The following is an 18,278-nucleotide window of genomic DNA, read 5'->3' on the forward strand; positions in this document are numbered from 1 at the left end:
TCCTAAAAGACAACATGCACACTTCGTACTGTGCATACCATGATATCACTCAACACCAACTAACACTACCTGAAGCACCTTGGTCATAATATCAAATGGTATGAAATTCTATGTTTTTATTACACTGTTCTAGAAACTTCATGACTTAATCATATAAAACAAAGCTAATTAACAATTTTCTACCATCATTCCTCAGAGTATATCAAATTAGTATATTTTTAATTATATTGCCTTAGAATATTTCATTTTGAAAGTTGATGGTAGAGTTGCTGACTTGAATTTCATTTTTTTAAAAATTATTAAATGAATTTTGACTTGGGATTAGGGCATAATACTGAAGAATTCTGAAATGGGCATAAACATACTTCTGCCATTTTGTACCATGTATTTATGCAAAGTAGTGTTCTCTTTATTGATGATTATAAAATCAAAGTCTTTGTCAACTCTGAAAGGGATACATTTTCTGTATACTGCAGTATAAAATATTCATCCAATATTTAACTCTTTAAGTAAAAATAAATAATTACATTCATATTATTCATATGCAAATTTCCTTTCATTTTTAATAAATGGTAAGATATGCTTTTAAAACAAAATTCTCTGTGATTTAGTAACAGGAACTGTTTTATTTGTATAATTACTTGGTTTACACATATACTTCAAGTCCTTTAAACATTTTTAGAAGTGAAATAAGGTAGTGAGTGGGAAAATTTTAAGAAGCCGACATTATTACTTTGCTCTTGTCTGTTACCCTATTGGCAGTATATCTATTCTTCCTGGCCTACAGATCTTACTTTTGCATGAAACATCTGGAAAAGACTCACCTAGCAAATCACCCAAATAGAGCATAATTTTATCTATCATACAATCTTGGGGTCTGGCTTCTTGCTATTTCTCCAATGTGATCCCACTATACCAAAGTATCTTTTAAAATGCATGTTGCTTTCCAGTTCAAATAATTGATTTCTTCACTGATCATATGGCAGTCTATTCCACATTGGACCATTTGTGCTATTGGTCTATAAACTCCTACAGAATCAAACTCTGAGTAGTTCATTTTGTATAGCCTCTATTCTCTAGTGCTTAGTAACACTGAAATTCATAATGTAAGGTAACCAAGATAGCACATGACATTCTTTAGATGAATAATGAATCTTTTATCATAAGTTGTATAAATAGTAAATTTTCAAATGATCTTGAGTATGAAACAACTAAAAACTCCAGACGTTAAAAACATTTGTGTGTGTGTTTATGTGCATGTATATAGACTCATGAACGCACATGTGCACACACATGCAATTCATTTTCCTATCTGAAAGAAGATAAACAGCAGGTTTTATTCCTAAGTCTTGTATAGAAAAACTGATGAAAATGTGTAAAAATAAATTCTTTCATCAAAAGGCTTATTCCAAAATAATGTTATTGAACAAGTGCTAACATCATGGATGTTTCCACTAGTTAAGACCAACTTTTCATTGCAATGACTGTATTGTCAATAAAATATAAATAATGCTTTTGTAAGGATCTGATTATCTAATACAAAAAAATGTGGTTGAAATAAATAAAAGCTCCACCTCTCAACTCTCTTCCCAACTTCAATGTTATCTTTGACACTGGAAACAAGGCATTGAATACCCACAAGCCAGCAAGGCAATAAATCTATCAGAAAATTCAACCTCAGAGCAAGTATATTTTTAAAATGTTTCTAATATTATTGTGTAAAATTAGAATATCAAGAAATATGTTTCATGATGTTTTCATAAAATAAGATTCCTTGGTCTTTTGTATTGGCATAATATTAACAATTTTATCATTGAGGTAATCTCAAGAGACCCTAAATAAGGCAAAGTAAAAATATGGTATTTTGGTAGTCAATAACAGCAGAGTAACATTGCCATACACCTCAAAAATATTGTTTAGTGACAAATGGCAAGATAGGTCAATAGGTATAGATTTTTACCTATCCTAATGGATCAATACCAAGCCTAATGGATCAAGTTCAATCCCTAGGACCCATATGGTGGAAGAATAGAATCAACTTCCCCAAGTTGTCCTGTCCTCTGACCTGAACATGTAACATGTTTGTCACTACATGCTTGAAATGCTTGAACTCTCTCTCTCTCTCTCTCTCTCTCTCTCTCTCTCTCTCTCTCTCTCTCACACACACACACACACACACACACACACACACACACATTCAAATACATAATAAATAAATATAGTGTGATTTTTTTTATTTTGAATGAAGTATTAAAGTGTTTTGTTATGTATTATTCCTTCTTAATATCAAAATTCTATTCTACCTGGGGCAGAATGAATGAAGCTGAAAGATACATATGTAGCAACATTGTAAACATGATCCTATGTCCAAGTAATTAAACATTTCAATGGGTGCATTTGCAAGAAGATGAAGATACTTCTAAAAGTTTCTATAGGAACAAAACTAGGGAAGAAATAACCACATGAATTGCAAAACAGTATATCTAGCCTCAAAGATGCTAATTCAGATCCAGGGGGATCTAATCAACCTCTTTGTTGAAGTAAAGATAAAACTTTTTGACAGCAAATGCTATTCTGAAAAAATGGAATTTTCAATTACTCTATGAACATCTGGTCCATGCTACAATTTCTGGAGCCCAGTATCACATTGCTTTGCAATGTCACAAATTATTCTCCATTGAGAACTCCTTGTTTTGCCAAGAGATTAATTGAAATGAGTGTTTGGAAATTTAGTGAGGTGAGAGGTAAGTCAGGGGATAGATAAAGAGATAAAGAAAGATGTTCAGTCACTGAATTATAATTTCATTAAAAGGCTAAGAAAATGAAATTCTACATTGGTGATAGAGTGTTGAGGGTGCAAACACCTTAATATACTTGTGGTTGACACTAGTCTGTGCATGGAATGAATAATGTGGGACATTTTTATCAAGATTTTGTAGCAGGGGTCATATTAGATGCACATCAAGTTCTTCTGATCCATGTTTTACACAGAAAATATGTTGAGTGATATTTAAGTGATAAGCTTCATAAATAAGCTAAGTAAAATACAGAAGAATGTAACACTTTCCAAAATAAGGCAATGATTATCTTGCATTTGGGTGTGTTTGGAGGTAAAACACAGATAAACATCACTGTGAATTTCTGTGCATTGCTTCTATTTGATACCAATTAGAATGGGAAGGAAACTAACTCAGTCTTATAGCAAACTCCAAATTAGGTGCATAATAAAGCAATTGCAGTCATCTTTTCAGTAGATGAATTTATAATCAATAACTAAAATCACAAGGAATGAAATTGAGTGTGATTTGAAACAAATTACTTGGGATTGGAACTAGTGTGTGATTCTAAGCTATGATCCCCATAAACTTCAGTTTCATGTCCATATTACACATTTAAGCACAATGCAATATCCACATCACCATACATGACCTTGCAAAAAAGGTGGGAGGGAAGCAAGAGGTCTACTAACCCCAGCACTACTCATGTCAAAGAAACATTGGCTAAGGAGAGATTCAATCTGGCAATGCTCTTAATTATGCAGCAAAACCATGAGCCAATGCCATCTTTCTCCACCCTACTTGTCAATTTCAGGCATTAAAGGGGTCAATATTCTTATCTTCTCACAAAGGCTATAAATTTACTGAATAAAATCAGATAGGGAAAGCATTGGTTAAGAGATGTGATTGTGATTCCCAAGCTCAGCATCAAATCACCTCAGAAGCCAAGTCAGAAGATAAGCCTGCCAAATGTGACAACACTTCCTTGTTCTCAAGGTACTTTGAGAGCAATTGAGAGATAATATTCTAAACAGCACAGTGTGTCAAGAGAAAGCACATGTTAAAAATGTTCCATTATCTTCCTTTCTGGGAAGCCACAAGATGCACAGGACTAGGGACAAACCTACATAAGCCATGTTAATTCTTGGGATGCCAGGAAATCTGGAATTCTGTAGCAACCAGGTAATTAAGCTCAGCATGTTCACCCACCTCCTGACCTGGTTTCAAACTTGTTAAGAGAGATGCCAGGGTTGAATGTAATGTAGAAAGCAGAGGCTCTTACCATCCCTTTGTTACCATTCTGACCCAGCTCAAAAACGTTTATGTGAAATAATCAAAATGCAATCCACACTTGCCAGTGACTAGGGTTTTGACCTTTGAATTTGAAATTCCTTTAGTCTCCTTCCTTCATTGAACATAGGGATCTGGGGTTCCTATGCCTAGGAAAAGTTACATAGAAAAGCTACTGAAAACTAAGACATTTGGGCCTTTACTGAAGACAGAAAAAAATCACCTTGTCATTCACACTGAGCATTCTTATACTGTAGCAAAGTTATAAAAATACTGAAGAACCTTGGGGCAGTACAATGAAGCCTAGGGCTCCAGTGTATCTCAAAAAGAGTGGACCAAATATAATTTGTACCTCTTAAAATATTGACAATACAATATGAGACCATATAAAAAGCCATTCCTGCCTGCTCAAGGAGAAAATAATGGTTGCATAAAATCATTTTTTGATAATCCTGGGATTTCCCATCAAACACATTTCCCCACATGTACAGAAAAGGGGGCAATACTAATGTTAAAAGTAGAAATGTTGTAAGGAAGACCCACAGTTATGACATCCAAGGTGAACCAAACTTGTCAATACAGTGGTGTGATGTTGCACTGGTTCTCACAAACTAAAAGATTCAGAATTTTGCCTGAGGAGTTCAAGATCAGGAATGTGTAGCAAATTCACCCAGTGAGTGTCTTTCAACTACTGAGCCTGAGGATAAAATAGGATGCACTTACATGAATGCACGTTTGAGACAACAAATGCTATAAAATGTTAAATGGTTGGAATAGCTGTTATTTTTTTGGAGTGATACAATCAACCCAAGTTAGCTGGTGACACAGTTCCTGTGGCAAGCCTAAAGTCGATTTGGAATACACAGTTACACATCATTAACAGAATCACCAGAAGTTGTGGGGTATCACAGGTAAAGACTGAGATATAAACAAGAGTTCAATTCCTTTTGTCACTCAAACTAGAAAGGACCAGGTCAAGGATTGGCTCAAAATGTAGCCATCACTGGAACAATAAAAAAAAAAAATGAAAATAAAAACATGTAAATAAAATAATAAAAAATGTGAAGGTATTGTCAAAATGGTATATACCAAGAAAAAATATGTCTACATGCATGAGTGTGTGTGAAATCATCATTTTTGTATGTAAGAGAGTCTTCGGATATTGTTACATATTTTTTTCTAATATTCTTGATGTTATTCAATCTACACAGTACATAATGCAACCCATTTGTAAGAAACACTCGGAACATCTAGCTGCAGCACACTGATATTGTTTTCCTCCAGAAATGTGACAAAAAATTAAAACAGATGTTGGTCTAGCCAGGCATAAAGTGAGAATCAATTACAACTATTTTCTTTCCTGGAGTCATTTCATTTTAGAGAGCATCTAACAGAAAACCTTTCTGATCTAAATGAAGAACGCATTTATTTGAGATACACATGAGTAGGAAATGATACATATCTGTCTGCATCCTCTGAGAATTAAATTGCCTCTGTTTCAGCTATATAAATGTTTAATTTTTCATCCTCAGTCATATAGTGAGGTTTCCCAGAAAGTATATTATCTCTGCAGATGTCACCACTCTCCAATTAAGGAAAGAAGCAGGGTACAATTGGTAGTGACCTCTCTATATTATAGACTTTGACACTTAAGTCTCCTGAGGAGAGAATGGATCTGACAATTTAATAGAATCTACAGTGGCTAATTTTTTCCATGAAAAACATTTTGTTTTGTGAATCATGCATTTTTTGGATTCATTTAGAAAACCAAAACAAAAGAGTTTAATGATGTTTACAGTGAAATGAGACAGCTGAAGACCAGCACGCAATCACCATATTTTGTTTTCTCATCTTTAAGACTTTTAACAGTGGGGCTTCCAGCTGAGCATGAGGCTAGCTGTTCTCAAGACATAGCCAAGCATTCTGAAGCTTCACTGAGCCTAAACACCAAATTGAATTCATACTTCTTAATTAGAAAAGACAGGCTGTTTGCATACTATGTTTACATCAGTAAAATATTGAAAATGACATTTGTGCCCAAGTCCATATGAACAATCTGCCTTCGCTGAACTCTGCCTAGTGTTTTCATACTCTGGTTTCTGCCTATCACAGTTTTAAAGAGCATCTCTTCCTAAAAGTACTTGTGCCTGGATTCATACTTATAAGTTCTCTGCATACATGATGATGTGGCTCCTGACATGTGCTTTGCGACTCACTCATTTCATAATACCAGAAGGCTTTGTATTGACTCTGTCATATTCTCTTAGCCTATCTCCCCTATATCCAATGACATGGATTTCTGCAGTAGCTTTATGGCCTTGGAATAGCAGTCCTATAGGTGAAATGGAAAGTCTAGCAATTTCTATCCTCAGGAAAGACTACATAATCTATGGGCAAAGAACAGGGTCTCTGGGGAAAGTTTGCCAGACTAGTAGAGAAATAAATCCCACCCCTCTGGTCTCATTAGAGCTGTGTTCTATGCAATTTAATTGATTAGCTGAATACATGGACTGTGGCATAAAAGCCATTTATTCCTGATGAGAAAGCATCTGCTTACTTCCTATGTGCTCAATGCAGTTATTATTTTTTTTAAAAAAAGAATGTGAATCCAGTCACCTTAATCACCTTATAAAATGCCCATGCCCCAACATTACATAAGGAGGTAGACTTATCCTGATAGATGTTATAATGCCTCAAAACTCCCTAGATGCTGCTAACATGTGAGCTAAGTGAATACCTCCATAATGTGCACTGCAGTAAAGTAGTGCCATATGTCTAGAAAAATTCTGGGTTCTTTGGAACATACAGTTTCGATTTAACATTGTCCATCCCTTACCATGGTCAGGCATCTGAGATCCCATGGAGGTCACGCTGGTGTTCAGCACATCGTTCACAGCAGTATCGCAGTACAGGCTCCTCTGGACATCATGTTCACTGTCAGTCTGGTCACTCTCCTCATGTCCACTATCCTTCAGGCTGTTGCCCTCCAGGTCCTTGAAGGTGGAGCTGCTGGGTTGAAGAAAGTACGTTAATTTACAACTGTGATAGATCTGATTTTTAAAATCTTTCCAAGCCAGGATGATGTCAGCTCTGTCAGGAGGCCAGCAATGGCTAGATAGTCCAAAACAGTAAAATATGGAGAAGAGACATTTCTGTTTGAAGATAATGGAACATAACAACACAGAGAGGTTATCAATATTGGATGCTGATCCAGCTAATACTTTCATTTGCTTCTTTTTAGTGCTTCACTACAGGTGAGGTGGAAGAAGATAGAAATCTCAAACCACTTCTAAAGAATGTCACCATTGCAGTTTTTCTATTCTGATACAGTTAAAGTCAAATGGAAATAGTCAATTTTTTCTGAGAAATTACTGTTCATGAGTTATTGTTTTAAGAGGTCAACATTAACTTTTAAGCCATTCAGGCTGTATAAGAAAAAGGTGTTAATAATATTATTATTTGTAGATGAGAAAACAGAGATAAATAGAAGTTAAATAACTTGCCCAAGGTCACACCACTGGAAAAAAAAGTGTAGTACATCTAAGATCAATCCCAGCTTGTCAAGTTTCAGTGCTTAAAATCTTAACTAGTATGTAAATTGCTTCTCTAGAGATAGCTACTAATCGTCAACTATAAAAAGCAAGAATGGCAGAAATTGAGGTAGTGTAATTAAAATTAAAAGGATGATCAGAGTTGGAGAAACCAGGTCAGTTTCCTGGTTGCTTGATTGCTTGTTTTGTTTTTAAGACAGGCTCTCATTCTGTGGCCCAGGCTGGCCTGGAACTTGATACATAGCCCATACTGGCCTTTGAACTTCATCAGTTTCCTCCTGCATCCTGGGATTACAAACCTAAACTGCCATGCCCCATGGCTCCCTTGTCAGTTTTGAGGGACCAATTCAAAGAAAAGCAGGACTGGCAGCAGCTGAGGAAACTGTTGGTGCTTGGAACGTGTTTGGAGTAATTTTATGAGTCTATTTGACTGGACCAAGGGTGATCCAGGTAGCTACGTAAGCCTTATTTTGGAATGTGTCTTTGAGCAGGTTAGCTGAAGAGATTAGCATTTAGATTGAAGAACTGAGTAAAGCATGTATCTTTTCCCAGTGTTGGTGGGACTCATCCAATCCATTGAAGACCTGAAAAGAACAATAGGCAAAAGGTTGAATATCCTTTCTGCTTGAACTGAGACATCAATATTTTCTCATATTCAGTGCCCCTCATTTTCAGGTTTTCAGGCTCAAACTAGAATCTCTACAACTGGGTCTCTAACTCAGGCTTTCAAATTATACTGTCTTCTTCTCTGGCCTTCTAGCTTATTGGTAACAGAGCACAGAATTCCTGAAGATTTCCACAACTACATGAATCAAAGTCTTAAAACTTAAACATTCACAGATGTCTCTTTCAGAGACATAAGAACATTCACTACATATGGTAAAAAGCTATGCCGTGGACACAAGGATACACTGTCACTCTGCACATTTGTCCTAAATGAAGCACACAGAAAATTAACACATGACCAACCTGGATGTTGAATGCTTGTTGACACAATAAACAAGTAAAAGATCAAGAGGGTAGTAACTGGAAAGCCATGATTTTAACAAAATGCAGAGTTTGATTATGCAAAGCACTGTCCTATTAGTTAATTATTTCAGAAAATACATCTTAGCATCAAAGTCACTAAAATCCAATAACTCAACAGGCCAGTTAATTCAACTCTGCCAATTATGTCACAGAGATAACTCAGTCCAGTTAAGCTATCAGAACGCAGGTCTATTTAAGAAAATCCTACAGTTCTTTCATGGACAAAAAGACCAATTGGAAACTCATGATTTAAAAGTGGTTCACTATTTCTAGCTTCATGGCACAGACTCTATGGCTTCCTGTATATACTAATCCAAAGTTTAAGTAGATTCAAAGTTTATATTTTAGAAACAAAAATTGGCCCTGCTTACAAGCACTCATATACCTCAAGAGAGAGAAAAAATGACCTGCCTAGATGATATTACAGGCTATTCCATTTTTATAACAAATATTAGCTTTTTAACCTATATCATCTAGTTCTGAAACATAATGAAAAGTTCTTTAAATCCTCAGCACAAAAACTGCCGTGTTAAGCCAAAGAACTCAAGTCTAAATTAAATGCATTTCAGCAGTTGCCAAAATTTGCTTGAGATATATGATGGTGAATGAAATAGTCTAAAGACAAATGTAATTGGCCATCCCTTATAATAGGGCTTCTTAATCTTGGCACTATTGAGTTTTTAGGTCACACAATTCTTTGTTGTGTACATCCTGTACATTATGAGATGTTTAATGGGCCTAATGACCTTTACCCATTAGATGCTAGTGATGACCCCCACCAAGTTTGATAATGAAAATTTTCTTCAGGGAGACACTGCCAAATCACCCTCAGTTAAAACAACTGTTCTACATTTTTTCACCAGTATTCTTGTAACATAGTGTGCAAGAGAAAGCACTGAACTTGGAGTCATTAAGGCAAGTGATAACCAGCAATCTGCCACTTTGTTTATATGGCTCTGGGCTCCATATCTAATCATCAATTTCCTTGCCTTGATAAAGTCTCCCTCACATGACCATTTTGAGGACTCAGTGAGATACTTTGCATGAAGAGCCAGATAGACATAGGTGTCCAATGAAATTAACATTATTTAATATGATCATTATTCTGTATTATAATGCCTCATTCACATCACAGTTAAATAGTATGTATGGCTATGGTATTTTATGAGATTGGTATAAAAATTTTATATTTATTTAATGAATGTTCCTATCTTCTGTAAACTACTGTCAGCCATTGTCCATCATTCTTTTTCTTCTAAAATCTGGGAACAGAAAAATGTCTTTCCTGTCAAATATGTGTCCTTGCTTTATTGAAGGATAAAAACTATATGACCTGATGCACTTTTCATTTTGTCTTGGCTTCTCAAAATCTTCAAGCTAAGCATAATGTTTAATTGCACCAAGTTATCTTATCTCCCTGGAAGCTGGTGATCTCTATCTCGCTTCTCCTAATTGGTTTTAGATCTGCTTTTTAAAAATTTGGTCATCTATTTTATATGCATCATAATGCTACAATCTACCTCAGGGCTTCTGGGGTTGTTTGTTTGTTTCAGGTTTAAAAAATAACATAAAATATTAAAACTGTGAATGATTAGCTACTAGGATCTAAGGAATTGCTGGTGTGAGCAAGAGAAGAAAAATCAAAGGTAGAGCCACTACCCTCTCAAACCTCAGGACATTTAACTCATTTAAAGATCAGTTTGCCCATCTGACAAACTAAGTACCACTTACTGTGATCTTGTAAGGACATTTAGTGGCTTAATGAATGGATTTGTGTAAGGCAGTTTAAGAACCAGGGAGCAAGATGCTGCAAACAGTAAAACAGCCTGGTAAATGGCTACTCACCCAAAACAAATAACAATTTATGTCAGGCATAAAAATTGCTGATTTCACTTGCTTTATTACCTGTGTACCTCTTGGGAGATGAGAGACTTGTAAAACAACTTTTGTGGGACAATAAATTAGGGGCACCTGTTTCCAATGGTATTGTAAATGCAAATGTTTCTATTACGGCTCTGGTGCCCAGCAGAGGAACAAGTTCAGTTTAAAACACCTAGAATAGGGTTCTTTACACAAGAGTGAGTCTACATGCTTGATGAAAGAACATTACACTAATACTAACCTGTATGTGCCCTTGAAAATATGACTTTTGCAAAAGATAGAAGAACCTGAAAGGATACCAGTCATATCTCCAATAGATGATCCCACATACATAGAGAATGCCATTTGCAATGGAGAAGAGAAAGTCAAAAGAGTATTGTAACTGGCTATAGGAATGTGTAATCTAGAGTGTTTTCTGGACCATCTTTGCCATTAATCACCTTGGAACCTGTTAAAATGGAAGCTTCTCTAAGGATGGAGTTAAAGACAGCTTTTGCCAATGCACAGGATTGTTTAGAAATTGCTGTTTTAAAAGAAAGCTTTACTGCTGTTTTATTTTAATGGGAAAATGATGATGTTTCCTTCCACTCCTTTCTCTTATTTATCTGAAAAACATATACCAAATACTTACTATATACATGGCACCATACCAGATGCTATAGAACTCTGGGACAGTTTTGGTAGTAAAGAAAACCACCATGCAGCTTAGAAGCCAGGGTTCATTTTCCTTTCTAAAGTGCTTCTGATGTGTTGCTCAGTTACTGTTGGATTTTCTTTGGGCTACAGCCTCATGTTCTGCTTGATATGGATCCAATAGCACTACAGGAGCAGATATTTGCCACCAGCACAGAGAGCAGGCTTGAGGAAAGAAAGGTGCAGCTGCGGCAAAGTAGCACTGCTGGCATTCCTTACTTTGAGAAGATAGCAAGGATACAAACATAGTGGGAAGGAAATCCCACTCAGAAAAATTCCCAACTCACTTAGTTTGATAATATGAGCTTCTCTCAGAAAACACCTCCTGTATATCTTCAGATTGCATATAATGTTATGGAAAAATATTAAACTTCAGAGATATAATGTTGGAATTCCTCCATACAGAAAATTATGGGGAATATGCCATAGACCTTCTTTATTCCTTCCAGATGACTCCTCATGCTTTTCCATTTTGATTAATGTCTGTGAAACCTTGTTCCCCTTTAGATTTCTATTGATACTACCCACATGGATGCCAATACAGAAAATGAGAAAATAGAAGATAGATGTCAAGGTACTGACTGTCCTATCAAATCACTTAATCATGACCATAACCCTAAACTGACCAGAAATAATTATTATTCCTCCCATGTTTCTCTTGATGAGTCTTTTCAGTAGTATTTTTAACTCCTTTGTTCTTATACCAGAAATATGAAATGCATCTTGTCCCATCCAAATTATTATTTCATGTAGAAATCCTGACTGCTACAAAAAAGGACCAGGGATGACACTCAGTACTCAGCTATCAAATGTAGACAAGTGTGAAAGAAAAAAAGTGTCTGTGTGTAAGATTCTGGCCAAGATGCTGGCTATTATGAATAATGCTGCTATGAACATAGTTGACCAAGTGTCCTTGTGGTATGATTGAGAATTCCTTGGGTATATGCTCAAGAGTGGTATCATTGTGTCTTGAGGTAGACTGATTTCCAATTTTCTGAGAAACCACCATACTGATTTCCAAAGTGGCTGTACAAGTTTTCACTCCCATCAACGGTGGAGGAGTGCTTCCCTTGCTCCACATCCTCTCCAACATAAGCTGTCATCAGTGGTTTTGATCTTAGCCATGTTCATAGCAGCATTATTTGTAATGCCAGTTTCTAGCCAGAACCTGGAAACAAGCTAGATGCCCCTCAACCAAAGAATGGATTTTTAAAATGGTACATATACACCATATACACTCAGCAGTAAAAAAAAAAAAAAAGCAATGACATCATAAAATTTGCAGGCAAATGAATGGAACTAGAAAATATCATCCTGAGTGAAGTAACCCAGACTCAGAAAGACAAACATGGTATGTACTCACTCATAAGTGGATACTAGATGTAAAACAAATGATAACCAGACTACAACCCACAGCTCCAGAAAAGCTAGCTAACAAGGAAGACCCTAAAAGAGACACATGGATCACCCAGGAGAGGGGAAATAGATGAGATCTCCTGAGTAAACTGGGGGATGTGGGGCAACAGAGGGTAGGAAATGGGGAATGAGAACATAAGGGAATGGGATGGTCCAGCTGGAAGAGGGATGCAGTGGAAGAGCAATGGAAGAGATATCTTGATAGAGGGAGACATCATGGGGATAGGAAGAAACCTGATGCTAGGGAAGTTCCCAGGAATCCACAAGGATGAAGCCAGCTTAGACTACTATTAAGTCTACTACTAAGTGGAGAGGGTGCCTGAGCTGGTCTACCCCAGTAATCAGATTGGTGAATACACTGTCAGCATAGAGCTTTCATCCAGTAACTGATGGAAGCAGATGCAGATTCCACAGCCAAGCACCAGGCCAACCTCCGGGAGTCCAGTCAAAGAGAAAGAAGAGGGATTATATGAGCAAGGGGCATCAAAAGGTCATGATGGGGAAACCTAAAGAGACAATGGAACCAAACTAGTGGGAACTCATGAAATTTAGATCAACAGCTATGGAGCCTGCATGGGACTGGACTAGGCCCTCTGCACAAGCGAGACAACTATGTAACTCAGTCTGCTTAAGGGGCCCCTGGCAGTAGGATCAGGATCTAGCCCTGTATATGAGCTGGCTTTCTGGAGCTTACTACTTATGGTGAAACACCTTGTACAGCCTTGATGCAGGGGGAGGAGCTTGGACCTACTTCAACTGAATGTGCCAGCCTTTGCTGACTCCCCATGGGAGGCCTTACCTTTTTGGAGGAGGGAATGAGGGGGTGGTTGGGAGGTGTGGAGGCCCAAATTACTCAAGGTCAGAGAATCTGAGCTTGCTTTACCCAGCAGGGTTGCATAAGGGGATAATTTGACCACGGGCATGGTTACCAGGTGTTTGGAAGGGTCTGCAGCTGGCTGAATCTAGCAAGGGAGAGGTCTTTTGCCTTGCCCCTTGGCATTGTTATAAAAATATCTTTTAAATAAAGTTCTCGGCCGATGGGTATTGACCCAAGGTCCTCCCAAAACTATCCTGTATTTCTGTCTTTCTTCTTGTTGGCTAGGCCTATCATCCTACTGATATATTCTTATCTCTCTCTCCTCAAGAGTACCCAGGGTAAAGTGGGGGCAGTTCTCCCACAGGCGGGGAAGGCTTGAGGGGAGCAGGAGGAGGAAAGAGAGGGGTATCTGTGGCTGGTATGTAAAATGAATAAAAAAAATCTTAATAAAGAAAATTTTAAAAAAGAGCCTGGCCAAGAAATCCCAAAACAGCATTCCAAGAAGTGTCCTTGGATAGCTAGAGATTAAATATAAGATGAGAAAAAAATGTATAGTAAACAAATTCTAAGAGTTAGGCTGAACTTTGCCAGACATTTCAAAAATTCAGAGATTTGCTAATAAAATTAAGACTGATGACAAGATCAGAATTTCCTGTCCAGGAGCTTTTTTTCAAACTTGGGTCTTCAGGAAAACATACACATCTCTTAAACGTCTTGGCTGATCACTTCCCACGGCTTGAACCCTTGGGATCAGTGTTAATATTAGTCACCACTATCATTTCCTACCAATTTTACACTTGTAATGGTTATTCTCCTGAAAAAGATAGCACACAAAATATCCTGTATCTTTTTAGGGATTGTCATTTCTCTAAATGCAACTGGCCCCATACACTCTAAGACCTTCATGGGTTCCCAAAACTGTCACAGTTCCATAAAAAGAAACTGATAAAATTGTGTGTGTTCCCTAGCTTTCAGATGTTTCCTCTTAATCAGGTGGTCTCTGCTAAATGAACTACTATCTTTGATTTCAGACCACATCTGGAGATATTTCCTCCAAGAACTCATTCAGTCCAGGATATAGCTTTTGTGCGCATGGGTGTATAAAAAATACAAGTAAAGTGATTAATCAAAATCAGATGTTCCAGTGAGTCTCAAAGCTGTTGTGGAAATACATGTATCCCCAAAGCTAAATGCTTTAATATAAGACTTTATCTCATAAGTCTGCCTTGTAAGTTGGATATTTGGAGCTGATCTAAGATGTGCGGGTCCCCAGGAGTCTGAGCCTTCTACTAGGCTATGAAAATCAGTCTCATGCTATCAGTTTAACCTAGTCAGAGAATTTCCAGGTACCCAGAATGAGCTAGCTCCAGAGACCTGCAAGGATCAAGCAAGCCACTGTTTTTACCAGTTCAAAAAGAAGCTTTGAAAATAACAGTCCTGTAGCAGAAAACAAAGCAGTATTTTCCTGCAAAGCCCCTCTAATCAGTACATACAAAGAGGCTTTTTGTTTCTTCCTAAAATAAATTTCTTAGATAATTTTCAATTCCTTACCTTTTGTCCAGAGAATTCTTCCCAGCAACTCCAAAATTTTCTGAGTTATACTATGACTGGTAATATAAGGATAGCCATTTCACGATGACTAATGAACATCATTTAAGGTCACAAGCTATCCTAAGCCAATATAGATAAATCTACCATAGTTTTGGGGGTTACTGCAGCATCATAAATTAAATCAGATGTGAATTCAAGTTTCTTGTACAACAAGCAAGGATTTTGTTTTTTGCTTGGAATCCCACTCTTACAGCGATATAAATATATGGGATTACAGTCAGCAAAATAGTAGAATTTTCAGATCTTTCCCACTACAGCTCTATTATACCTTGTTTTTTCCTCTGCTTTATTGCTATTATTTTAACAAACAAAACTCAGTGTTCAATTTTAACTACAGAATAACTACTGGACCACTCAAGGGGCTATTTACATGAAACAGCAATAAAGGCATCATCTGAATGGTCAACTTCTGGGTTACTTTTGCACAACAAGTTCTCTCCTTTGCTTAGTTCTGCCTTGATAGAAGGTTTCCTAATCTCATCTTCCTCCCAATTGCAATAATTTAGGACCCACCATACCAGGTGGAATCTTGTCAATATTCACCTCTGCTTTGTACTCAAAATATAGCTAAGCTATAACCAATTAATCATACAAATTTCAGATTTCAACCAAAACATTTCAAAATGCCTTGACAAGTATTAAGTTGGAAATTTTTCTTTCCCTCTTTCATCTAGAAAGTATTATAAAAGATATTTCATCTGTCGTTTAGATATCTTTAAATTTTAAAAACTGTCAAAATAATAACAATCTTAGAACATACTACAAGCCCCACAAGAGAACAAAAGTTGAGGCCTCCTATTATTTAACTAAATAGCAACAAAAATTTGGACATCAGTATGATTTTGAAAGTTTTGTAATTTTTCTGATCTTTCTAACATTGATTCAAAAATCACCAATAAATATTTTATGTTATCCCAATTTCATTTTCAATTTTGCGTATGTTTTGATGGAAATAAATATGATAAAATACCAACAGTGATTCGCTTTGTGTAAGGGAATTAACAGTGATCCTTACTTTCTATATTTTCTCTAAATTTCCCACACTTCCTAGCATAAGCACGTAGGCATTCATCATAACATCCAAAGGAGCAGAGTTCTTAAAAATTAATGTTTTGGGTATTTTTATATTAAATCAAGCTAAGCAGTAGGAAGGTGAAAGCAAACCAACATACCTTTTGATTAAATGGGCACGGCTATTCACGTAGTTAGAGTCAAAGGAATAGTTTTCAGTCTGCAATGAGAAAGAAAAAGATTAAAAGATGATTCATAATAAGAGTCCAAATGTTCTACTTAAAAGGACTGTTTTACTGTGCAAAGCAGTAATGGGGCAACAGTTTGATGAATGCCTTCTTTGGGGCCCCCAAGGGCCCTCCAAAAGCAGCATTTTATTTCTGCAGACAAGGGTGGACTTGATACAAACATTCTCTAGAATATGGCTGGCTACTGACCATGTAACCACTTAGATACAAGAGACAGTATGACTCACAATCGTTACAGAAACTAATTGCTTCCCATTCCCCAGTGGAGACCATTTTATGCGCATCAAATTGACTATAAGTTCAAAGGTATTTTTATTATAAGTAGATAATTAACATGTTAAAATATTTATTCCAAAGATATGGAAATGCGGCAAGGTAATCCCCTACTGTGGATTTAAACGCTGCACTTCCCTTTGTTTTAAGACATTTGCTCAGCATCAGTTACACAGGATAGCTTTCATTTTATCCCAGATACAAAGGCAAGCAAGTACTATGCCCAAAACAGGGTAAAGGGCAGTCCACAGGGGGTACCAAAGTCTTTCATGTGAAACATGAAGTTTGCAAGCAAAGCCCTGTCTCAGTTCCTATCATTAAAACTCTACTGTAATCTGGTCACAGTGGCTGGTTGGAGCAAGGGTTTTACAAAAGCAAGTGCAGGGCACCTGAAAGATGAAAGAGATGGGAAACCAGCTTTTGAGCACCAGGAGTCTGGACAGATTGGGGGGGGGGGGAGCTTTAGAATGGGTAGAAACCAAGGAAACATCTATACTAAAGTCACTGTCCTAGAAAACTTGATCTTACACCCAATGTTAAAAGCACAGCTCTTGTTGAACCTTTGTATGAACTCCAAATGCCCAAACACATCTCGTCCCTCATCCTGCCATTCAGCAATTCCCACCATTCTTTAGAGGCCTTCTGCAATTCCTTCAACTGGAAGCACCTGGAAATGGAAATACAATAGCTGTCTAGAGAACAAAATAGCAGATTCTTTTCGGATGACTACCTGTCAGACACTGACTGCACTAGATTGTTAGATGCAGTCCTTACATTCAAAGATTCACAGTTTGATAGAGAAGAAAATGAGGCAGGTACTAGCAGATCCAGCTACCACATGGACACTAACGAGCCAACCGTCCTGGTAAGGGCCCCAGATATCTAGAGAATAGGTAGGAAGCTGGCACTAAACAGTTGGGAGGATCAAAGGAGAGAGAACCGGGAAGGAAACAAAAACCCACCAGTGTCCACACATGGCCATGTTCCCTACATGGACCTCACTTGAAGACAGACTGTATACTATCTATTTACACTGTTTCTGTCTAAATGTTTAGATACATTTAGTGTAAACTTTAGTGTAAACACAAGTAACTTCTGATGATATCAGAAGAAATAGTTCAAATGAATAAAAATAAAAATGGCCAGTCCATTTCTAATTCCCTGATTAGTAAGTGAATGCTGAGATTGTGACAAAAGTGACTGCTGGAGAAGACTGTGTTGGAAATATAACCTCAGCATTTGCTTTAATAAGTTATTCAGAAGTCACTTAACTAAGAAACACTCGATTTAATTCATTTTAGCAACACAACGGGCAAAATGGTGTTACATGTGGGTTGTTTTATTATAGTCATTGCAATACTCAATTTAACAAGAAGTTAAACAAGCCACATGTTTGAGCAGAGAGTACTAACCATGCAAATGTTAGCTCTGATGACTGTATTATTTTTGACTCCTAAGGGAATAATCTATCTCACCATGAGGTATCCCACTCACTGTCAATGAATTAGTAGAAGAGAAAACTCTAAAAGTCTTGGTTATAATGATCTTAAGAATTCTCCTCACTCATCAAGGTTCACAAATTGGCTAACCACTGACAGATGCAGCAGGTATGATATGACATTCAAGGTAGAAAAATATCATTGAACTTGATCGTCTTCCTCTACCTTTCCTCTTCTTTAAA

At 36.9% G+C, this 18,278-nt stretch overlaps 1 protein-coding gene across 4 annotated transcripts in view; it reads right to left on the reverse strand.

Annotated features, from left to right (window-relative positions):
• Pcdh19 (protocadherin 19) overlaps positions 1-18,278 on the reverse strand; it is a 104,760-nt gene that overhangs the window by 33,922 nt on the left and 52,560 nt on the right. For 2 of the 4 annotated variants that reach the window (XM_036174981.1, XM_036174979.1), the window contains 2 exons: positions 16,238-16,296; positions 6,904-7,076 (listed from right to left, as the gene is read on the reverse strand). In XM_036174981.1, coding sequence (XP_036030874.1) covers positions 6,904-7,076; positions 16,238-16,296 — 232 coding nt within the window. The remainder of the gene's footprint in view (positions 1-6,903; positions 7,077-16,237; positions 16,297-18,278) is intronic. The other 2 variants (XM_036174982.1, XM_036174978.1) reach the window with 1 other exon arrangement.

Source organism: Onychomys torridus, chromosome X (assembly GCF_903995425.1).
Source record: "Onychomys torridus chromosome X, mOncTor1.1, whole genome shotgun sequence".
Lineage (NCBI taxonomy): Eukaryota > Metazoa > Chordata > Mammalia > Rodentia > Cricetidae > Onychomys > Onychomys torridus.